The sequence below is a fragment of the Cottoperca gobio genome, chromosome 15, assembly GCF_900634415.1.
Source record: "Cottoperca gobio chromosome 15, fCotGob3.1, whole genome shotgun sequence".
Lineage (NCBI taxonomy): Eukaryota > Metazoa > Chordata > Actinopteri > Perciformes > Bovichtidae > Cottoperca > Cottoperca gobio.
Window position 1 is genome coordinate 6,882,345 of NC_041369.1, and position 24,839 is coordinate 6,907,183.

Here is a 24,839-nt window from a genome sequence, read left to right on the forward strand (position 1 = left end):
AGCATATCTTTAATCCACTCATCAAAATGAGGAGTAATAACTCATAATCATTGCATTTTTGGAGCCAATGTTTTGACCTTGTACTTAATCTCTTGCTATTTCCAGGCAGTTCAAGTGGCTGAATACTTCCGCTATTCCTCGGATGAAATGGTATATCAATATCGACATTCTGAGGTTCATGTTTAAGCTAAGAGATCACCTGCGTCAGTCCGGGTAAACCAGGAAACATCCGGAGGACACAGGGCTGGGTTGTCTCCAACCCTTCTGCCGCTCTGCAGTTTGCTGCCGCTGAGCTCTGCCTGTGGGCACAATAGATTTGACACAAGAGTGCTGATGAATCTCATCAGTTTAATGTGTTTATGCTCGCTAAGCCCTAAAAGCTTATTGCTGTTCAATGGAGTGCTACAAAGTTACCTAATTTCCCCCCTGGTTGTCTCTTAGCACACTGGCAACACAGACTCCCAATAACATGATGTACTCTGCAACCTGTGGAAGACAGAGGCCACGCTGTGTCTCAATGATTTGCGTTATCGGGCAGAGAATAGACCTTGACAGAAATACAGTGAGCGCAGATATTACTCGTTTTTTCCCCACCTTAAATTCAGCCCATGACTGTCTCTCTCCCTCCACATTGATCCCTTTTTACAGCCTTTTCACAGTAAGTACTTTAGTCTTATCTTCACTGCCCCCACCTCGCCTGTCTCATATTCTACCCAATGAGACTGGCTGCCTATATGACAGCTAACACCCAGTATTAATTAAAATGTCATGCCTCCAAATCAATATTGTAAAACAGTTCAAACACAACTCGTCGTCACTGCTGTGATAAGTGCTTTTGGGTGACAGGTAAGTCCAAAGAAAGAGATGCAGGAGAATAGTATGACGGAATTACCCAGAGAGAACATGTAACATTAAAATGTATGACCCCCTCTATGCGTTACTTCATCACTCACAATTGCAAATTATCCACACTGTCATGAAGTGTGCTGCGCTAAACTGACAGATCCATAAGTCAGCAGCAACAGGCCAGGAGGCTCCACGCGAGAACTCTTTAGCTTCAGATGTCTGACTGCAATGCGTTAAAAGTGACTAATGCACACTCATTTGGGAAGGAGGCTGTCAAAGGGGGGATTTATCAGCGTCGCTAAAATAGCTGCAATCCATCTGATTACGTTCATGTTAACTCTACTCTGTTAGGACAAAAAATAGAAATAAATGAGGCAGGTTATTACCAAAGTATTTTCAGTGGACTTCTGTCACACGAGGCTTTTGCCATGAAAAGTTTGCATGAATAAAGCCAATAAAACGGAAAACGACTGCCGTTTTTCGCAATATTCCAACTATTATGAGACAAATAGGGTTGATTCAAAACTTTGTGAAGCTGTACGTGTTCACACATACTCATCGAAAGACATTGTTCAAAAGCAATGCTCAGGATATGGATAGAATGTGACAAATTCTGTCAGAGTAAATATGGTTTAATAAATGAATTAGCTTCATAAATAATGGCTGTAATGACATTTTAGGGGACAATAAGCCTAAGCGTTGTCAGGAAATAGTTGATGTATGAGTTTCATGCCTCAGCGGTTCCTCAAAATGAATAGGCTTGGGAAGATAGCAGGGGCCTGCAACCAGCCTATTTCCTCGAATTATCTACTTGTTGTCAATTTGCACAGTGGAATTACACATGCAAATTGAACTGCCTGCACAAACACCACTTGGAGATGATAAAAACAAATTAACAAAGGCTATAGAAGGAGGATTTATTTCACTGGCTAACCCAGGTCAAGCAATACATGTATTTTACAATTGTGTGTACCCAATTTTGGTGTAATTATATCAGCAAATTATTCTTTGTAATCTTATTATTTCTTCCCCAACCTTCTCCTTACACACATAATTAACTTCCTTCATGTCCTCGTGAAAAAAGAAAAAAAAAATCCGCTCGCCTCTGCATCAGAGTAACACAGTTTAATCTGATTTGGGTTTTGTTCTCGTCACCTTGTAGCTGCAATCCAGAGGAAGGTGAGAGGTGAACAGTTTAGTGACACTGTTTAGTGTAACTGCTTGGTGAAGGAGCAGAGCAGACAAATCTACATAGCAGAAGTCACAATGTTAAAATATAAATAATCGCCTCTTAACATCATCCCTCATATTGGGGAAGAAATTAAGAGTCCCCGGACCTCCGCGTTTGCTATTAGATATCTCATTTACTTTGTACACACAGTGCTAATCTGCACTAATGAATTCTGCCACACCAAGCCAGATCGAGATGACTTAAAATTATTACCACTTCCACAGATATGCCTTTCCTCATTTGAGGCTCAATTTGGCTGGCTCGCAAAAACAGTCTGTCACAGTAAGATACTAATAATTAGGGTTTTAAGATGATTAGTTTATCTCTGTGCTCTTACAGTCCTGCCTCTTATCCGCCATGGCCAAAACTTAATAAGAGGCTCTAAGTTTTAAACAGCCAACTCCAAATTACCAAGAAATGACAGAAATAATGAACTGGAGCACATGCCAGGGAGGGAGACACAGAAAGAGAGGGAGAGCCAGAGAGATGCATGGTGGGAAAGCTGAGAGACAGTAATTCAAGTGTAAAATAGAACACAAAGTCTAGTAATCAATAAGGAAATGATTCAGACCTGTAATGCCAAAATTGTTTAGTATTAACAGGACTTTGTGACTCTCACCTTCAGACGCTGCCGTGCGCATCAACTTGTCACACAAGTAATTAAAGTCATGATAATGCTGAGTGAGTGAGACCAGTTAATGGTTCCATATTTTGGAGGATGACATAGAGATTTTACATGTTCGAGATGACATTCAATATAGCATAATCCTTATCATTCCAGTTTAATATGCACTGTATTTTGCAAAACCGCGTAAATCTCTCATCTCAGGGTACAGGAAGGTCAAGGAGAGCGCAAGGTCGCCAGGACTTTTTTTACATGTTGGCCGCAAGACAGGGCTGGGTATCAAACCTCAATACTTTTTTGTTAGCGACCAAGAGGTATCAAAAGCTGGCATTAAATGTCTGGCCCAATCGGTGGTCTTGTTTCCAGTTTCTGAATTTAGGGCTGCAACTTAATATTATTTTCATTAACTATTATCCTGTCGATTATCTTTACGATTAATTGTCTGGTCTATAAAATGTCAGAAATAGTGACATATGCCAACCATAAGATCGCACCTATATTGATATCTTCAAATGTGTTGCCCAACCACTGTTCCAAAACCCAAGGGGATTTAATTAAAAAATTAATTCAGTTTATTGTTTAATTTCCAATCAAAGCAGAGGAAAGCAGCAAATACTCACATTGGAGAAGCAGGAAGAATGTGTTTGACATTTCTACTTGATGAATTGGATTTAATGATTACTCAACTACCAATTTAGTTGTCAATCAAATGTCTGTCCATGGATTCATGGTGAAATTGGTTAGTTGTTTCAGCGCCATCTGCTTTGAATAATACTTTTGCCATTTTTTCAAAGTTTCCGTATGGCTGCTCAACATTTAAGAAGTTTAATTTAAAAATCATTTATTAGTATGAAACCAGTCTCTAATAATTTCACACAAGTCCAGTACAAAACTGCTGGTTCACCGGAGATAATCTTTCTTCCAGAATCTTCTTTCCCTTCCATATAAAGCCAAGTCCAGCCAACTTGAGCCTGGCTGTTGACCTTTGTATATATACACATTGGTTATAGGTCTCACTCTTTATTCCACATTCATATGGCATACAAAATGCAGGCTATAATTTATGTAGATTATTGGCTTTGCAATAAGATGCAACCAAAAGAAAGCCTAATGTGAATGAGTGTGAAAGAGCAATTTAAGGGTAGATGTGCCTGTGCCAGTGCCAGGGGCTATACAAGATTTGCATGCTAATCATTCTAATAATAATGTAATGCCCAAAGCACATTGAGCAAATTGCGAACCATTGGTCATAGAAGGAAGCTTATCTCGCCGAGAACATGACACAAATATAGGTTAACATTTGAATGATTCCTGGTAATTCACGGACCTGTCAGTAGCCTGGCTCACCTCAATTAGAAATGCTCCACAACAGCCTGCTCTCGACTTTACTTCACAGCAAAGACTAGATTAAACTACTATAACTCCTTAAAGTTGTTTCACGCGACTATTCTGAGCTGTAAATGTAATATTAAACGGAAAGAGTACACCATAAAACCGCTTTTCCAATCAAACAAAACCCCAAATTAAACCCTAAACTGTTAAACGTTGTTCTTACCAAAACAGCCAATAAGAGCTGTTGCCTGGCCCTCGTGCTCCTGCTCAGACTTTATAGCTACCGTTCTGATTGGATCATGTGCTCAACATTGCTAGCTACCAGCCAATCGGTGCTTTCTTATCAGAAACGTCACAGTGTTTACCCGGAAATGAGAACCTGCTCCAACTGCTGCTGTCAAAATCTATAATTGAGCAATTTCTGACCGTTTTTAGCCCAGCTAAATTATACATTATCATATAGTTTGACTGAAATTCACTGATTCGAAATGTACAGCGGACTGTTGCCGAAAGGTTTAACCGAAGACGACCTCAGTCCAGATGACGAGGAGGATGATGTTGAGGAGAAGAGGGAGGGAGAGAAGTGTGAGAGCTCTGCTGAAAAGTTGAGCTCTGCCGGGGAAAACACAGTCTCAGTAGTGGAGGCTCATTCGACTCACACTGCCTGTGATGCAGACAGTGATTCCCCGACATGCAGTATGCCTGGTATATCCCAGGAAATGTGGCAAGTATGTTGATTTGGTTTGCAGCGAGTTAAGCTTAGCATTCTTTCTGTGAAATGCAAGGTAGCTGTAAGTGTACCTGTGTTGTTGTTGTTATCTGTAAGTGGGAGATCATTATTTAAAAGATCCCCAGCTCCGCTAGAAATTAAGCTATGGAAGGTGTTTGAACCCCTTCAGTACCATAGGACTATGTGTATCATAACATAGCCTAATGTGTGTACAGTAGAGGTAGATTGGGGTGGTGGTGCTCTCAGTTTGTGAATTGTGTGTGTGTGTGTGTGTGTGTGTGTGTGTGTGTGTGTGTGTGTGTTTTAAGAAATTCCAGGATCTACGAAAGAAAAATGAAGAAATTAAGATAATGAAGGTCCCCAGAAGAGGAAAAAGAAGACGGCACAAGAAAGGTATCAGTGATAATACAATGAAAATGTAATGTTTGATACTGTATGTTGATGTTGAGTCACAATGGTTGCTTCTGTTCGTATGTATTTTGACAAAAGGAGAACAAAAAACTAATACAAATAATAGTAATACTTGTATAATAATAATAATAATAATAATAATAATAATAATAATAATAATAATAATTACACTTATAATAACCCATATTAACTTCAGGCCACCCTGCCCCCAACACCCTCACAACACCCCACACCACAGGACTAAAACTGGAATAATATTTTGCATACAAATGAGGAAATGTGCAACAACTGTATATAATGTGCAATACTATAAATATACTTTAAAAAGTGTATGAGTAGTTGCCACAATGTACATATGCCACTTCTTTTTATTTCTACTTTTTATCTTTCTTTATTTATGTGTGTGTGTGTGTGTGTGTGTGTGTGTGTGTTTGTTTGAATGTTAATCTATCATTTCAGTATCTGCAGCACATTCCTTTGTACAACGCGTAATGACACTGAGGGCATTCTATTCTATTCTTAATATTGTATATATCAGAGCACCTTATTGGCCCACCTATTATGCTTGAAAACTTCTGTTTAGCTGAAGCTTATTTATATCAAAGTATCCTACAAACCTTTAACTGTGTCTCTTATGTCAATCAACAGGAACAAAGAGTGAGGAATCTACAGAGACAAGGTACCAAATAATATAAAATAATGTCCAACCAGAGATATTAATTTATACAACAAAAGATCCAGGGGATTCTTCTCATGAAATTGTGGCAAATATATCTGTATCTGAAAGTGCCAAAATAAAAAGCTTGTGAATGAAGCCAAATCTTAGCTGTCTAACGGCACTATCACGCAATGAGGCGGACATGAAGGCTTTAAAGGACGATCTGACAGAAACAAGTTTACTGCCAGCTGATCCTCATAACTAATTGACTAGAATCAACATCTATTGTATGCTTTAGCCAGGATTTGTAGTAAACATGAAAGAAACAGATGATTTATAGTAAAGCAATAATGTTTCATGTCAGCAAGTTCTGAGCATCAACCAGTGTTGCATCATAGCTGTATTGTGTACTTATTTTGTTTGTACAATCGGGGTGTCGTGATATACCTGTATTGATGATAACCGTGATATAAAATAAATAAATATTAATATCATGTTAAGAATATATCCATAGAATAGAATAGAAATAATCCAGCGCCTCTGAAATAATTTCCGTTTCTTTCCATTCTCGCTTTGTCTCCCTCCCCCAACACATGAGTGAGATTCATTAGACAAAAAAAGACAGTGAAAAGTTAAAGATAACATTTTCCAAATGCTTCATAGATGCCACGATAATCGTGAATTTGTTTGGCCGCGATAATCGCGCAGTGAAAATCTGATATCGTGACAGCCTTAGTGTACAATAACTTGTACAAAGTAAAGTACTCACTGGCAATACACACAGTGTCAAAATACTACACGCATAAGTCCTGCATGTAATGTTACTATTATCAGGAAAATGTACTTAAAGAAACAAAAATAAAAGTAACTCTTTTCAGAGTGTTATATTATTAATGATATATTGTTTTATTGGATATTATTACTTATTGTTGTCATTTAGGTAATCTATATATTACTGAATAGTTTAATAGTAAAACACATATTTTACACAATCATCACATTTTGTATGTAAAATCTGTAAAGTTACTGTTGCAGTACAATGTCTACCTCTTAAATGTAGTGCAGTACAATTAAAGTTACCATACTGTGTGCTAGATGCAGTACTCATCCAGACATACTGCTTAGTTGGATGGATGGTGCTAGTTTGCCTTATCGCAGCGCTGGGCTGCATGTAATGAACATTAACACATTTTCTCTGTCAGCAGTGAGCATCAGGAGGAGCAGGAGAAGCACTGGGATGAGCTTAAGCAGCATTTTGGTGTAAATGATCGATTTCATCCCCCTGCATGTTCCAAACCCCCTCCGAAGGTAACAAAGACTCCTGCCTTCCAACTTATCTGCTGAGGTTTAATACTGTGTCAGTCGTAGCTGTTAGTAACACCTTCCCATCCTTTGTGTCTCCGCGACACTGTATCCTCTCATTGTTTTCTGTGATATGACATATGGATTAGAAGAATCTCCACCTGACACTGAGATGAATATTAAGGATTATGTTTGGTTACATTTAGTGATAAGATTAGAATGAATCTCCTTTTCTTGTGTGGTTGAGATTAAAGTGAAATGTAGGTTTTTTTCCTCTGCAAGAAATCTAATAAATTTATCGTGACAAAAGAAGAGAGAGTTAGAGTACCTGATACAGCCTCTACGACTGCAGCTAGAACATTTACATTAATGGTTAGATAATAAACGGGCACGTACCACTCCTGTGGAATTCATCATTGAAAGAAATTATAACTTTCTTTCATTGGGATACATTTCTGCACTTGAAGATGAATTAACATTTTATGCAAACGCTTGCAAATTGCCAATGAAGCAAAATATTTGCAAGCTTGATGAACATTATAGCTGACCCAGTGAATGGGAACTGTTCTCATTTCAATTTGAAATCCTTTTAATGATTATTTTGGAGTATTTTGTGCTTAATTTATCTCAGAGCGGCATAAAATTGAGTTTCTTTTGCTGATTTTAGCCTCATTTTGAATAAGGCAACTATGAAAGGATAAAAGAAATGATTAACAAGCTGAATAAAACAGAACTTGTCACATCAACATAATGAGGGGCTCCTTTATCCCTCAAATGCAATTCCTTGTAATTAATATATCTTTTTTTTTTATTATTCTTCCAAGTCTTTCATACAGTCAAAAAAAGCTTACAGAGCAGTCAGATGTCATTAATTCTTCTGTAACAGCATTTCTTCAGTGACCTTAAAAACATGTTTCCTGGAATAAAGGCTGATGGTCTGTCAGTTAGAGTTTGTCAGTGAGATATCATAGACGATAATTGAGATCACAAGTCAGGTTGTATCAGTGTCCGCTTCAGTATATATGCAGAGTAATTAACTATATAAAGCAAAATCAAGAACAAGCAACTAGAGTTTCAGAGAAAATTGTTATAGTAATTCTGCGTTTTTAAGCCTGATGGTATCGTCCTTTTACTTTTACAGTTGAGTCAAGGTCCTCAAACAATACATCAGAGGGGACACATTAATAATTACAGGCTCTTTCCAGTGTAGTTTTTTAGCATGATGAAATTTTGGGGGCTGAAGAAATCTGGTGCTCCGCTTCCTCAGATAGGCTCATCACAGCAGAACTGCCTTGCCATCAGTAACCGGGGGCCTCTCTGCACCCCCTTCTGCTTCGGCCTGTAATGGAAATGTGTAATTAAAGAGTCACATTTATGTTTGGTAATCTCCTGTAGCATTTCTAAGATTTCCCCACTAATATCCAATCAAAAAGGTTTTCATTTGTGAAGGGAAATCTACATATTTGTAGTAATGGCAATCATATTAAAAAATAAGGCCCTGGGGACTTTTGAAGTTACTCTTTGATTTTTTTTCTCTCTACCCCTATTTCAAAAAAAAGAAAAATCTGAATTTTTTTCCCCCCTCTTCTGCAGTCCGGCCTAGAAAAGAGCATAGAGGGGGCCATAGCTGAAGGGGACATTGCAAAGGCGGAGGAGATGAGCGACAGACTCGCCACTCGAGAGGTACGTTGTGCTGATAAGAGATCTTTGGGGTGCTCCCGCTGTGACAAATCAGGCTAATGGATCCGTGGCCATTTCTGCTGCAAAGACATAGAGGAACAAAAACACACGCAGACACCCACCATTCAGTCCTGCAGCCCTTTTCCATTGAGTTAATGGAAAGCCCTCCCCTTAGTTTTGAAGTGCTGCAGTGTCTAAAGGACTTTTGGCTCTGCTTTTTAATGAAGGGTACATTGCTTTCAAGCCAACTGTTAAATCATTCTCCAGGTAAGAGTTTCATACCTTTGAAGTGTACATGTCCCTAAATGCAGTGCCTGAAGTTTTGTAACTAACCGCCTTGGCAGGCATCAAGGATCAAGTGGTTTGAAACTAATTTAGCATAAAATGTAGCCCACACACACATATAATTGTGGTTAAAAAGACATACAGCTGCGGCGTTACTTCTCCACCGGGGGAATTGCCGTACTTTGAGCATCAAAGTTAAACTTCTTTGTTTCATGATGCATGTTGCTTACAGCGTCCCATAAGCTTTTTCATTTTGCAATAATAGCAACACAAACATGTGTAACACTGTGGTCTCGAATTTCATTGTCGGTCCTGGATAGCAATAGAGTTGCAAAGCAGGCGGGCGCTGGTTCATGAAATACTTCTCAACATAGAAACACAGGAGTCTCCCATATAATGTAATGCTCCTCTACTATAGGTTTATCTTATGCTCACCAGTTTTAATTATTTAAACGTATTTTCGTATTTTGTCCATCAGTGTAGCATAGCGGAAAGTTCTAAATACTACAATACCCATAAGCCTTTGTTGCCGATACTATGGAGAAAAAGCTACTCAGAGAGTTGTAACGAATTTGTGGCTAAATGTGAATTGATTTAAAGGAATAGTTCAACATGTTTGCTTTCTGACAGAGACATGAAAAAAATCATTGCTACTCATGTCTGCACACTAAATATGAAGCTAGTGCCACAAGCCAGTTAGCTTAGCACAACGACTGGAAACGGCTAGGCTGGCTCTTAAGGAAGGCAACAAAATCTGCCTAACAGCAGAAGTTAACTAAGTAACACTTTATTTCTTAAATGTGTGCAAAAAAAAAAGTCAATTTGTCATCTTACAGGGGTTTATGTGCCGGGCGGATTCTTGGGGGGGGGGGGACTAGTAACTTACTGGAGTTTCCGTTGGTTGCCTGGTTTCTCGCTTGTGTTAATTTTAGGAGTCGTAGTCAACTTCTCTCTTGTGCTTTTTATGTCCACAGGTTTGGACCTTTCACTTTTTCTCAAAGAATAATTTTAGTTTTTTGAACTGATGATTAAAACAGGTCGGTTTGAAGGCCATTGAAACGGTAAAAGTTGTCCAGCTGTTCGTCATGTAATATTGTCTTTTGGAAAAATGAATGAAACATTTACTTCTGTAAGGAGGGGCGCCCAAAATGGCTCCTTCCTCTTCACAAGTCTAACACTGCAACAGTGAATCAGAAATCACAGTAGTAAACATTATCTGACCTTCACAATAGATATGTCACCCAAAAAGATGACTTTGAGCGAGAAATGACACCACAAACTGTAAAAAGAAGTCCAGCATATCTATGCTGTTATTCCTGCTATTTAAAAAAAAGAAAGTATAACGTCAGTAAATATTGTAAACCTCACTGTCCTGAATGAATAAGTAGGCTCCAACAACAAGGGTCTGTGTTTAAAACAGGCAGTTGTACTATTCATTGAATTGGCATTACATGCGGGGCCCCGGTATCTCCAGTGTGTAATGGACATTAGTGTGCAGCGTCAGAACCCTTATAGTCCCATCTTAACTGCTGGCACGGTGGTCAAATATGGGGAAGTTAAATGAAAGCTCTTGTGAGTGGCACCTGCGCTGTACTTTCAGAAAGCCTCTTAGAGCGCTGGTGGATTGGTTTTAGCCTGAGCCGAGGTTCTCGCCTCCCTGGCACCTGCCTCGCGTCTTGCCAGAACCGTGATGGGACGTGACAGCAGTCTGGCAGCCACAACTCATTGTTTAGCAGCGATAACTTCATTTCACGAGAGTGTAGTCAATTGACCATTTTGAAATTCCCAAAACCGAGGTGACATTAAGTTCTTTATCGTTCACTTTTGAATACAAAGAACGGCTTTGCTGAATATAGGGGAGTATGAAGAGAAGTGGCCGCTAAGAGGCAAAAAGTTTGAAGGATTCTGAATCAGTTGGAAAGGATTATATTATATTTTAAACGATGCAGCCTGTAGTGCAGATAGCATTAAGACCAATGTTTGTTTACAGCACTCCTGTTCACTTTCGACAGGAGCACTGTGACAAACATTTAGAGGATCAATAATCCCCGCTGTGGCCAGAATCAATTTCAAGGTTATAATTGAGTGGCTCATTTGGTACGGAATGGCTTAGATGTTTAATTTGTTTACGGTCATAACACCAAGACATGATTGTGGCAGGCTTTTTACTGGAAGAATGGGAACAGGTTTTCTGCGCAAAAAATGCAAAAGCATTCCGACAGCTGTGAAGAACTAAAGAGGCTTGTTTGTCCCTCTAGGCATTGTTTTGTTGAGAAGACCCTGGTACATGTTGGATGACAATGTTTCAGTGTATTTTCATCCTCAATCTAACGGTTTCCCACTTATCTCCTTCAAGCAAAGGGAAATGGAAGGAAGATAGAGAGCTTGCTGTCAGAATCCCCCCTTTTATAAGACAGAAATGTTTGTTTCTGCTGTTTTCAGCTCCCTCAAATCAATTAATGATTTCCATTTGCTCTACTTTCTTCTTTTTTTTAATCTGAACATTAAAACAATTTGGTAAAAAACAGTTTTGAAGGCTCTTTACAAATTCAGAGATTTGTGTTCTTTCATCTGTCAAACTTCTAAGACGCGCTGCTCGGATATTGCAGGTTGAGGTTTTTTATTCTCATTACAGTTTTTAAATATTTCCCAAGGCTGTAAGTCTTTGTTTTAGATGAATTCATGAAGACATGCTCCGCTTTTAAGTGAAAGTATTAACGCCCGCGAAGATAGCGCAAAGAAATCACATCCTCTTTTAGGTAACAAAATATTATTTATGTCTACATTGCTTAGACAAAGCTCACTAATGTATTCCTTTAAACTATGCAGATAAGGTTTATTTTCTCATAACGATGTCTGTTGATCCTTCTCAGCATGTTTTTTATTTCTTTTCACAAGACATAGAAGACACAAAATAATGTAAAAAGCTTCTCGCCTCTAAAGTAGTTCTAGTAGTTCAGTAGATTAAAAGGTGCAAGTCCTCCAATTAAGAAGACTGGGTCTCTATCCTTTGATTACTGCACATTATTTTACACTGCTGCAAGTTGCATTTGAGCTAATTAATTCCGTAATCAGCATAACATCAAATTTATTTATATAGCCGATTATCACAAATTACACATTTGTCTCAGTGTGCTTTACAGACTGTACAGGTTACGACATCCTCTGTCCTTAGACTCTCGCATCGCACAAGGAAAAACTTCCTAAAAGAAACCCCATAATTAAAGGGGGAAACATGGAAGAAACCTCAGGGAGAGCAACTGAGGAGGGATCCCTCTCCCAGGACGGACAGACGTGCAATAGATGACGTGTGTACAGGATAAACAACAAAGTACAAATACAACATTAGACAGAAATTATGTTGTGTTGAAAAAGAAAAAAAAGGATGAATTCAGAATGATGTAAAAAAGGCTTCCCGGTGTCTCCAAAAAAAATTAAAAATATATATTAACGTCGGCGTCAGGCAGGATTAGGGCAGCAGGCGGGGCCACGGTTCCTGATCCTGACGTAAACTTTATCAGTGGCAACCTGCCACATGAAAGACACAGAAACTCCGGGATGATACCCCGGATGATGAGTTAGTAACCTACATTTACATAAATGCATACAGATAGAGAGAGGGAGAGGAGGAGAGAGGAAGAGAATGAGGAGAGCAGGGAGGTGTCCCCCGGCAGTCTAAGCCTACAGCAGCATAACTAAGGGCTGGTCCAAGGCAAACCTGAGCCAGCCCTAACTATAAGCTTTATCAAAAAGGAAAGTCTTTAGCCTACTCTTAAATGTGGAGAGTGTGTCTGCCTCCCGAACACAAACTGGAAGCTGGTTCCACTGGAGAGGAGCTTGATGGCTGAAGGCTCTGGCTCCCATTTTACTTTTAGAGACTCTAGGAACCTCGAGTGGAGTGACTTTTACATATAGTATAAACGGCTCATAGTCTGTCAGGAGACTTGATAGCATCCAGCAGCTCATATTTGACGGATTGATCTTGCAGCTATTCCTGGTGAGCCAGTGCAAAAAGCTGATAACTCACCAGTACTACGAAGCACAGTCGGGCTTCCTATGCCATCATAAGTGTAGAAGAACCTTCAAGGAAATGCGTAATGTATTGGTTCAGTGCGTACTCTTCTTTCCATTTCCTTAAAAAAATGTATAGCTGTTTTTAAAATGTGTAGTAGATTCTGTGTATCTCAGGTTATCTGCTAAACTGTTTAACTCTTTAGGATTTAGATACAGTAGAAATATATTTATAAATGTTGGCTGAATTAGGATTAGACCAAGTATTATATCTTTTCTGCTCTCTAGAAAGCTCAAACACCTGTGATTTATATATTTGTATATATATATATATATATATATATATATAGCATAGAATTACCGTAAAAAGTTAGCCAAAGGATGTAACCTTTTATTGTGACTCCATTGCAGCTGCCATTAAGAAATATGGATTGAGCAAGTTTATTGTTTGAGGCAAATTCAATTCAATTTAGTGAAATATTCAACAGACACATTTTGAACTAACAAAGCAGAATCGTCAGCATAGAGAAAACGTTTGCAATCAACTGCAGATTAAATACCATTAACATATATTAGGAGGAGTAAGGGTTCTGAAATTGATCCTTGTGGAACTTCACACGTTACATATGTAACTTAAAAACATGGAAAGATAGATATGTAGACCACCACACCAAGAACAAACTATTCCACCACTGCATTTATCACTGCCATGTGCAATATTCACTTTATTTTCTATCAAACACTTGGTACTTATATTATTTGTTATCCTATTTAATTATTGTGTACTGCCACTTTACTCCATATGTTCTTTTGCTGTAACAAGGTACATTTCCCCGTTGTGAGACTAATAAAGGATTTCTGATAAAACAGAAAGATACATGGATAAAAAAGTTGCTTTTTTGCACAGCATGAAAGAAATGTGAAATTAATGGGCTGTGTCTTTAAAATAATTTGCAGAGGTTATGAGTTCAATAATTAGTATGGCCCTCGAAGGATGTTGTAAAAATGGAAATGGCCCTTGATAGGAAAAAGGTTCCCCACCCCTGCTTTAAACCAACAAACTACTAAATTATCACACATAATAGCATAAAGTTCCTGGCATCAAAAAATGTTTCTTAACCCGTATTGGTATTGCCAACATTTTGTACTAAACATACAGTATGATGATACCATGCTGAGAGAATTTGTATTTAATGTCATTTGCAGTCTTCATTCAGCGCTGTACTCTAAATAAAGACGACTGCTACTGTACGATACTTTCTTTGTCACACTAATTAACCTTCTCATTGTAGTATTTCATACATACAACAAATAATTTCTCCCGCACTCTTTTTTTCTCTTTATAAAACAGAGCCACCAAGGTCTTTTGAAATAGTCAGGAGCTGTACTTTATATATAGTAAGTGGGCATATTTCACCACAAAAGACTGTCACGCCAAGTTAGAGCTTACAGTTCCCCCATAGCACTCATCACAGCTATTAGAGTGGCATTACCACTTCAAAACAGAAACTCTCTTAGTCTGTAACAATAGGGGGTATCAAGTCCATTTCATTACTTCCAGGAGCTAAAGAATTTGAAAAATAAAAGTAGTTGAATGGCTGCTGGCCTCTCCTAAACCAACAGGAAAGAAACAGGCCTGCAAATGGCACCACACACAAAGAAACATACAGTATATGTTCTTAAAGGTTGTTTTTGTTTTCTGTCTGTACGGTGCCAAAGAGCTAGCTACTATGGGCTATGGGCTGTTCAGACCGTTTTAAAACATAAGGATCACTGTCTTATCTAGATGGAGCTGCAAATGCGACAACGTGTCAACCATGCTAGTGCAGTCCCTCTAAATCAAATTATGAACTCAAGAGATGATCAAATACCTTCGAGTCAAGTGGATATTCATACCTCATAGTTGTATTCATAGATCCTTGATTCACTGGTTGCATTTCCATCCAATAACCCAATAAAATAACTTGTGCGTCTGCTCCGTGATACGAATGCGCTCCAAAAGAGACCGCTCCAAAATGTAATGGGTTCTTTCTTGGCTGATGCTTCACCCTTTCACCAAATTTCATGACAAGCGGGCCGGTAGTTTTCCCGTAATCCTGCTGACAAACAGGCATCATACCGCGTTCATGTTGAGATGTGCATAGTAAGTAGGTCTTTCAGTGCCTGTGTTGTGTTGGATTGTTAACTGATTGTAAACCGTCTGGCTCAACAACCCTAATCTAACCTCGTTTCTGACCAGTGGCTTCCTGTAATCTGGATGGCCTTTGGCTGCCAGACCCGTCTTTGGACCCAATTTTGAGCGAGATTAACCTGATCCGTCTAAACTGTTTAACAGGTGCTCCCTCCTAATAGTTATACAGTTAATATACAATAATTAACCTAATGAATATGTATTAACTCGAGCCATTTATGGTTTCTGTAGTGTTTGAACTTGCGAATGGTTATAATATCCCTCATTATGTCCCAGCTCGTATTTCAATAGAAGCAGCAGCTGAAAGGAAAAGCCCCACTGTCCTTGAAATCTACCCTTTGGAAATCCTCGCTTAAATGCTGTGAAACAAAGGTGTCGCGGCATTTTGTCGAAGGAGACATGGTGGCTTAGTTGAAACAAAGGGCTGAACTAAGAGTGTTTCATGATATTTATGTTATTTAGCACCACCTTTTTTGTCTTCTCACCACCTTCTCCATGCCGTGGCCCGTGTTGGTAATCAAAAAATTAATGAGCAGCGCTTTTGTTGGAAAGTGGGCTTTATCAGATTCTGACTTTCCCCGCCCCATATCGGAGTAGGAGGCTGTCTCCCCTGCAAGCCCCCGCCCCCCGGGCCACCTCGCAGAGAGTTTAGGGAAACTCTCCCCTTTGTTAATTTTTCCTTCAGCATAAGCAATTTATCACTGAATGAACTTTTATTGTATCTCTGGATGACTCACATTAAATTTTCGCCCATTAATTTTGAAATGGATTTTGAAATGGGTACTAAGCTTTTATCAAATGCCTGGGAATCTCATTTGGATTATTGTATTTCATTAATTACTTGATAGACAAAGCATACTTTTCAATGTAGATTTGTGTGCTGTTTAATTAATTAGCATGTTTTCTCTTTTAATTAGAGCATTTTTTTTTTTAAATTAAAGCCCACAGCAAAACACATATATAATTTGTTTGTAATTAGGCCTTAATTGGTGGTAGTGGAAGCTTAGCACCCTCGGTTTCTTTTTTCATGATTGCCATTTTATTGCCAGTCACTCATTAATTAAACTGTTTTTTCTAATTAGCTTATAAAACTGTTGATGGCATATTATTGTAAGTGTGAGTTCAAAGCTTGCTAATAAGCCTACCCTACTCAGAAGAGGCGAGATAATGGAATGTGCACAAAGCAGGCGAACTTTTAGAGATTTCTTCTCTTTTTTGTCTACTCCCTAAAGATGGCATGTCATGTGTATCTAGCATCAGATTACTAATGGAGAAAAATGTAGACATGGCTGTTCTACTGTGCCTTCCCTGGAGTGGATTTTCTTTTTGCTTGCCATGTAATTCTGTTTGTCAAAGTGTAGTCAAGATTATACAAAACACATGAAACAGTGTGGGAATATGGCGACATGGAGGTGCGTGCTGTGATATTTGGATTCAGCATTGCACTGGAAATAATGCCTTATTGTAGTTGTTGATTTGACTTGTTTAGCAGTCATGTCGCTGTTGCCGACTTAAGTATACAAGCACTCATTGTTGGAGTAAGTCAGAGAAACACAAGTTACCATTGAACTCGTAAGCAGAGCTGCAAAGATTAGTAAATGGCTGAAACTAAATACATTTACTCAAGTACTGTACTAACATTGAAGTACTTTTGTTTTATTGTGCACATGCAAAACACACGATCCTATGAGTTATGATGCGTTTTTATATGTTAAACTACCCAACATTTGAGCTGAAACAATTAGTCAATTTATCAATGAGTCGGTTGACAGAAAATTAATCTGTAACTATTTTGATAACTAATTAATCCTTTAATTAATTTTTCCAGCAAAAATGCCAAACATCCAATGGTTCCAGCTTCTTCAATATGAGGATTTGCTGTATCTTATATGATTGAATAATGGGTTTGGACTATTGGTTGGACAAAACAAGCAATTTAATTATATGCTCTGGGGAATTGTAATAATATATTAGTTTCTCACTGTTTATTTACATTTACGGACCAAACAATGAATCCAGAAAACAATGGAAAGCCTAATCATTAGTGGCAACCCTAAATAAAATAGGTAAAAATGAGCTCAACCAACTACAACAGTAAAATGCTGCTTCCACATTAAAGCATCTGGAAGAAAAATCTAATGATACAATATTTTTATGCATCAAGTACTTTTAATTCTCTCCTTAAGTCAATGCAGGACGTCCACGTGTGATGGAGTATTTTTACTTTGGTTTTGCTGCTTTTACTTAAGAAATGAATCTTTATATTTCCTCGACCAATGCGATCATCAACTATTTCGATAATGGATTAATTGATTGAGGTGCGCATGTTCACACTGAGTAATGCTGTGAATCCCTCCCACATCTGTTGTCTCATAAAAGACCTGGATCAGGTTAATGTGCATTCTTTGTGTTTACTTCAGTCTATTACTTGTGTCAAAATGGACTAACTGAATGAAAGCTCGCCCTCCTTTCTTTTTAATGCGATCTGGGTGGTATTGATTGACCTCTCGATCTGTTGACCTTCCCAGTGTTACTGCAACACTGAGGCTTTGTGGCCAGAAACACTTCTTTTTCTCCCTCCGCCTCAGTTCTAAGAAATTATGCTGCAATAACACACAAGCTGCCTAATCTGATATTCATTCCTTTCTTATATAGCCCTGCTTTCCAAAGTTGACTAAGGCCACATTATTTAGGCATTAAGGTAGTGTGATAAGGGAATTAGGCTGGTCATTAATCGTTTACACGTCAAATGCAGCAGAGCAGCTCGGGGAGGTGATTTAGCGAGGCAAAGCCATATAGCCCTTGTTAATCCACCTCTCACACGTTTTAATTGGAAGAGGCTTCCTGGATAGGAAATTTATGAATGGGTTTAAGGCCATTTCTTCCTTAAAGCCATCATTTATTTCGTATTGTTAATAGCAGCTTTAACACTTTATCCACATGGAGATGTATTTTTCTCATCTTTCATTCAGCTATTGTCTTTGTGCCCTTGCTGTGTAATTGCCACAGTGTTTTTTGTGAACCCTGCGCTGCTCATAAAGACTTCCTAATGCTTCTTTTATTTATCAAACACCTCAGAAATGATGCATTAGAACAGATGCAAATACAAACGTGTGATAGAGGTTTATCTTGTGTACGGCCTATACAGCAGCAATGCAGATTATTTATTTTTGTATTCAGGCCCCATGTTTGGGTCTCCCCTAGAATCTCCATGACGACCCAAACATGAATGAACAGAAAACGGTACTATTGACTTAACCCTCCTAGTGGCCTTAAGCTGCTGCTGCTGCAGTGCCAGCATTGTGCATGGTGATTTATTTTGCCCTCAAATCTTCCAAAGGTCAGAGTATTAATCCTGTGAATAAACCTTGTTTTTAGCAGCGCTGTGCCCGGGCCACACAAGAGAGAGACACAGAAACATGGCCGTGATGGACACGTAATAGTATATTAATATGTGGTGGAGTGGGAAGAATTGCCTTTAAGGAGCCACATAAACAAAGAGTGCAGGAGGTTTCATGTCTCCTGCTTTTATTCCAGCTTTGTGCTCTCATTCTTATTTTCCACCAGCCTCTGATGTGAAAGGATTTGGCACTAAGATGCACGCAAGGGGAGGGGGAAAAAAATCCTGAAAAGTGGATCAAAAAAGTAAATGAAAAATAATGTCATATTACTGAAAATATGAGAGGCTAATTTGTGCCGACTTTTTGCTAATTTTGTTCTCGCCACAGAAAGAGGAGCCGTCACCTGCTCGGCGCCACAGCGCTGACAGTGCCAGTGATCCATGAAATAAGCTGCCGCTGGCTTTGTTCAGATAAGAATGAACAAATCTGCACAATGTACTGCTCTCGGAATCTCATTTTCATACTTGCATGCAGGCTAAAAGAAATAAGCTGTTTGCAGGCTTGATTAATCAGACATTTGAGGGTTTTTTTTGTCTCTTTGATCTGTTCTGTCTCCTAGGTAACTTGGTTGACATTAATGTTGAGCCCCAGTAAAGACAATCAGGGATTGTCGACTAAACTGATAAAAAAAAGGAAAAGAATTAAAGACCTTTAATGCTTTAAATATAGTAAACGCTATGTTGTGAATTTAAAAGAGGGGGGAATGAGAGGCATGGAAGTGGGTTTTAATTTTGCGTTTGGAATGTTTAGGAAGGCGTGTTTTCAAGACCTTTTGCATTTCAAATGCAACCCCACAGGAGAGCAGGTTAATGTGGGTAATCCTGGTGTAGAAAAAAAAGAAAATCTCTGGCTGTAAATCTCCAAATGAAACCATTTAGCATCATGCAGTTTCATTCGATTTGCTCCCAGAATGAGCCAAAGTGTTTATTTCTGCCGTTCTCAGATTTGTCAACAATTTAATAAACGTCTGGTTTATAATCTCTGCGTGCATCGCAGACACTCAAAAAAGCATTTAGCACCTACACCACTCCGTCAAAAGAGCAGGGAAAACCCTGGTGTGGCTTCATCTGCTCGCGAATATCCTGCAAATGTAAGAGCAATCGCCCGTTATAACTCTCTTTAAGAGGAGAAAACATGATTTGAGGAATTTAAAACCTATAAAATGGCAAAGAACTGGAGAACTGTCATAGCCTGTACGCTTCAGGTTATGCAGACGCTTTCACAAATCTTCCAGTGACTGTATAGATGAATGCCTTGAGGGCCCAGCCGGAGCCCAGTACTTGCAGCCAGCCGCAGCCCTTATCTTAAATCCAAGCAAAGTACCATTAATCTTTTTGAAAGACCTTTATGGCTTTTAATGTATCCCAAATTAGAACATTTTACACCCTTGGTTCCTGAAATATGGTGATAAAAAGCCTTTAGAGTTTAATTTTTCTTGCCTGCTCGCTCTGACCTGCTTAATCCCAGCATGCATTAGGAGATATTTTAGTTTCAGTCTTTCTAATAAAGTTTATCCCACTTAATTATAATTGAAACATTTTTTTCCAGCAGGTCTTTTTTTCTTTTCTTTTTTTCCTCAAGTGGCGCAGTGGTGGCACATTTCTTCATTACCTTAAGACTTTCTTTCCCCCTGATTGTACTCTGAATATTACAGAGAATTACCCAAAGGTTTGGTGAAATAGTTCCAAGTTGTTTATCAAAGTTTGCCTTTGCTTGAATAATAAACCTATCTCAGGAGTGACAGAGGAGGCAGGATTTTTCTCTTTGTTTCCCGTGCTTCTGTGTGACTGGGGTTATTGGGATTATTCTGCTTCACAATACATACGTCTTCCCTGGGATTTGAATGTTTGCCTCTTGCAGTCACGGTCATTCTCTTCACTTCTGATTTCAGGGACTGCCTGCAGTAAAAGTCTCTTTTACAGGAGTGATGAGCGAAAAATGCCATTGCAACGTTTTTGAGACGGGAGGAAAAAAATGGCAAAATGCTGAACATTGTTTCTCATGGTTTATTTATTCCGTTATTTCATTTGCACATTAAACAAGAAAAAAAAGGAGTAATCAAAAAAAAAAACAATGTGCGGGAGAGACTATAAGCCAGGAGCTATAAAATATCACTTCCTCTTAAAACACCTCAAACAAAGGCTAAATAGATTAAAATTATTTGAATAAAAAGGTGCTCTTGTTTTTTTTAAGGAGCTATGGGGCACAACACACACACACACACACACACACACACTCTCAAAACACATTGGATTTTTAAAAGAAAAATGCAAGAAGCACTTCTCATTCTCGACCTCTGATTGTTTTCATTGTTGATTAATCTGCCAATTATTTCCCTCAATTAATCAAGTGGTCGCTAAAATAGAAAAATGGCCGTCACCTTTTTCACAGAGCCCAAGGTGACATTTTCAAAATGCTTGTTTTGTCTGATGAACAGTAAAAAAAAAACCAAAGATGTTCAAGTTACTATTAAAGACTTAGAGAACCAGCAAATATTGATATCTAAGAAGGTGGAATCAGTGAATTTTTGACATTTTTCCTGATTTAATAACAAAGGAATAATCGATTATCAACAACTGATTGTTTCACATTTAATGTCTGTTATAGAAACAAAGAACTTAACACATAGTGAAACCACCAGATGTCGTATTACTGCAGTTGGAGAGTAAACAAACTGAATTTCTTATTTTTTCGAGATGCAGTGAAAACAAACCAAAACAATGTATTAAATATGTTATTATATATCCATAACATACATAAAATGTCCTGATATTACTTTTCACCTGTTCTATGTTTTATTCATATTTCCCCATGCTGCAGCTTCATCTTGTTGCATCATGTTTAACGTATTAATTGAGTTATAAGTGATGTGCATATGTGTCTCTGCCGTAGGACACTGTGCAAGGCACACTATATGTTCCCCAGTCCTAATGTAAAATGTGTTCAATCCTAGGAGAGCAAGACAGCACTCATGTGTTGTTCAGCTCGATAACGGCAGTGCTGTGTTGTGTGTGGAGGAGGCAGCACAGCCACCCTGACACATCAGTCAGAAAGCTTTTTCTCGCCACAGACTGATTTCCATTCTCTAATGGGCCTCTCCTCTGTCTGCCTCTAAATAGCTGGCTGTGAAAATCGCTCAAGCCGCTGATTGCCGTGACTTTGTGCAAGGCAAACAGGAAGAGGAAGCTTTGAGGGCAGCGCAGAAAAGGAAGAACCAAATATCCTGGGGGTAGGACGTCTCTCTCTCTCTGTCCTTGTGTTTGTGTTCGCCATCATATCTGCCATGTGTGACACTCTGGGCTCGAGTACAGTTAATATAGAGCTACTGAAAGCAGGCATTAGCTGGACTTTGAATGATATGCAGAGATTGAAGTTGACAGCTAAAATGTATTCATAAAGGGTTCAGTAATTTAATGTGTTTTTTCCGTGTTGCAGGTTTGAGGCTAAAAGACGATGGGAAACCAAAAGCAACATGGGCTTCATGTGACAAACACGGAGGAAGAGGAGAACCACTGTTTTTTTAATTCTTTTTAAGTTAATTTGATAAAAGTAGGGGTTTTTTTATGGCGCACTGATCCTGTTTCATTTTATTCTCTTTGTATATTTGGAAGACTTCTCAGCATCAGAGTGTGAGGGTGGAAAAGTCACACAGTTGGCTGAGGAAAAACCAATCCAGAGAATACAAGAGAGTGAAAAAATTATGGAGCATTCAAATTAATTCCTAAGGCGCCCATTGGTGTCTGCATTGTGTTATTTTTCATTACATTTCAGTGATTTGAGCGTTCTGGCCTTTTTTTCCCCCCCTTCAAATTAAATCTGGTGTACATTACTGGATGATGCGTTTATTTATTGCTGTAAAGTGGGTTAATCATGAAGGCGCTCCTTTCTTCTTCTGAGGAAGAGAAAGGAAAGATTAGGGCCCTAATGCAATGTACAGGATAATGTGCGATAGGATTTAGGAGAAGAAAATGAAATTTGGCTGCTGTAAACAGTTGTGAGCAGTTGTAAACTGGAAGTTGAGTGAACATTTTGGGGGTGGGGAGATGTGGGGAGGGGGGGGGGGGGTGAGGCTTTGCTGTTGGCCCTCACCCATGCTGGGAGACATGCTATTGTTTCTCAGCCCGAACAAGAGGCACGTGCTGTTTCTCGAAGCCTACACTCGCCGCTCATTGTGTGATGAGCTCTCTTCAGCATCTGTAAACTCGCGTCCATTCCTCTCGCTGTTACTTTGATCTTTTTTTGATCTGCAGCGTTTGCCTCCGCAGCTCCTCGAGCTTCCGAAATGCTCATTCAGATTCCAGGAAGTGTTAATTGCAAACAGCATGCAAAAAAAGCACAAGCATGATAATTACTTTTATTCATAATGCGTGCTTTTTTTATATATATATATATATATATATATATATATATATATATCTTTTTTTTTTCAACCATAGAAAATGATTGCTTTGCTTCAAGGTAATGAGAATTAAAATTAATCCAACCTAAATTGTTTGCATTGCACATATTTGGGCACTCTGTCCCCCTGGTCAGGAGCAGTGTTCTCATAGCTTTGCTGTGTAGAAGGAAATATTAACTTAACATCAGAAATAAAAGTTTGTAGGCAATTATGATACAAAACACCTGAGCTGAAGAAACCTATATATCACACGAGTACAAAAAAACAAAAGCTGAAATTTGAAACATCAAGCTTTTTGTATAATTTTGCGTCCAAGCGAATCACATGACTGTGTTTCTGAGAGGCTGTCAGTTGGTGAGAATCGGTGCTAATTAAACTATTAATTATCTCTGTAATGAGACGCGAGTTAAAACTGTGTTAAGCACATCAAAGTACATCATGGGATTTCTTCACTTTGATGAACGCTATGAAAAATATATCTTGACTGAAGAGAGGAAACATCAGAGATGCTTTATTAATGGGACAAAAAGTAGTCACATTTCTCGAGCCTTCAAAAGCTTCGGATAAGTCCTCGAGAACAACGTTATGGCTTAATGGTCTGTCTGGTTTTGTGGACAACTTTTCAAGAAGGTTATATTCGGTATTACATTTATCACCTGAATGGAAGACCTTGCATTCAAAACAAAAGGCACAGGGCGTCTCTGAATATGTGTTTTCTGTATGTAAAAGCCATGCAGCCATTTTTCACAGCTAGTATTTGTCAGTGAACATGGCCAGCGCTGATCCAAGAGCAGCGCGGCACCGTATCAATAGCATCTCACTTTATTAATCTCTTGGAACACAGGATAATGCCCTGAGCAGAGATGATTCTGCTTTTAAGCTGGAAAATCCACTTTCCCCTCTCGACATGTTGAGGAGCTGTTTTCAATAGTCTGTTCCTGGAGGCCAATCTTAGCCCCTGACCTGGGATGATTTGTTGTGAAACGCAGAGACAGATTCCTTGGGCACATGTCGAACCACTTCGAGGAAAATTGTTTGTTGTGTGGGGGGGGGGAAAAAAAACAACAATAACAATCCCATTAAATGGTTGGAAAGCTGCTGTTGTATGAAAGGGAACATATGTTGCTGGTAACACGACATCAGCGCTATCGCGCTATCGGCAGCTGGAAGAGGATTAACTCTGAGGAGAGATCTCCGAGATGCAGCCGATAAAGGCAAGCGCCGTTCAAAACACCTCACACCTCACGCAACGTGTAGTTCAGAGGCGGTAATGTTGCTTTGTTTGTGTATTGTTCATGTTTTTGATAACATTTTAGCTGCAGTGTTTTATCGTGTAACTACGACTTGTTACGCTTGCGCTCATTGAAATTGTAAATAAAGGTTTCTATCAATATTATATTTACCTTAATAAGGCACCATAGATTATTAAGGGGACGTAATTCTTCACTTGTTCCCATTAAGACCTACTGTACTGTGGCCCTGAGGGGCAACACAACATTAGGTACGTTAAAAACACAACATTTTAGAAAACACATTGCTCCCTGTTCATTTCCAACATAGTGAATACATTGTGAAACATCCGCCGTGTTTCCATAAACATATTTAAGCGCATTTTGAAGTATCGCATTATAGAAACTGTTTGGAAACTGCAAAATTCGATCTAACTTTCACAATTGCGCAAAACAAAAACGATGCTCACTTAAGATGTTTTTTGCCTTCGTGGCAGAGTTGACGCTC

At 38.8% G+C, this 24,839-nt stretch overlaps 1 protein-coding gene across 3 annotated transcripts; it reads left to right on the forward strand.

Annotated features, from left to right (window-relative positions):
* The first annotated feature begins 4,375 nt into the window (after window positions 1–4,375).
* fam204a (family with sequence similarity 204 member A) lies at window positions 4,376–22,532 on the forward strand. 3 transcript variants are annotated; one of them, XM_029450073.1, is made up of 7 exons: window positions 4,376–4,762; window positions 5,073–5,157; window positions 5,824–5,854; window positions 7,036–7,141; window positions 8,729–8,818; window positions 21,823–21,932; window positions 22,139–22,532. In XM_029450073.1, the coding sequence occupies exons 1-7, from the start codon at window positions 4,523–4,525 to the stop codon at window positions 22,188–22,190; spliced, it is 714 nt and encodes a 237-aa protein (XP_029305933.1). In that variant the 5' UTR covers window positions 4,376–4,522; the 3' UTR covers window positions 22,191–22,532. The 3 variants fall into 3 exon arrangements, with proteins under 3 accessions (XP_029305933.1, XP_029305935.1, XP_029305934.1); XM_029450075.1 differs by having other exon boundaries at window positions 5,082–5,157; XM_029450074.1 differs by having other exon boundaries at window positions 4,377–4,762; window positions 7,039–7,141.
* Window positions 22,533–24,839: the final 2,307 nt, after the last annotated feature.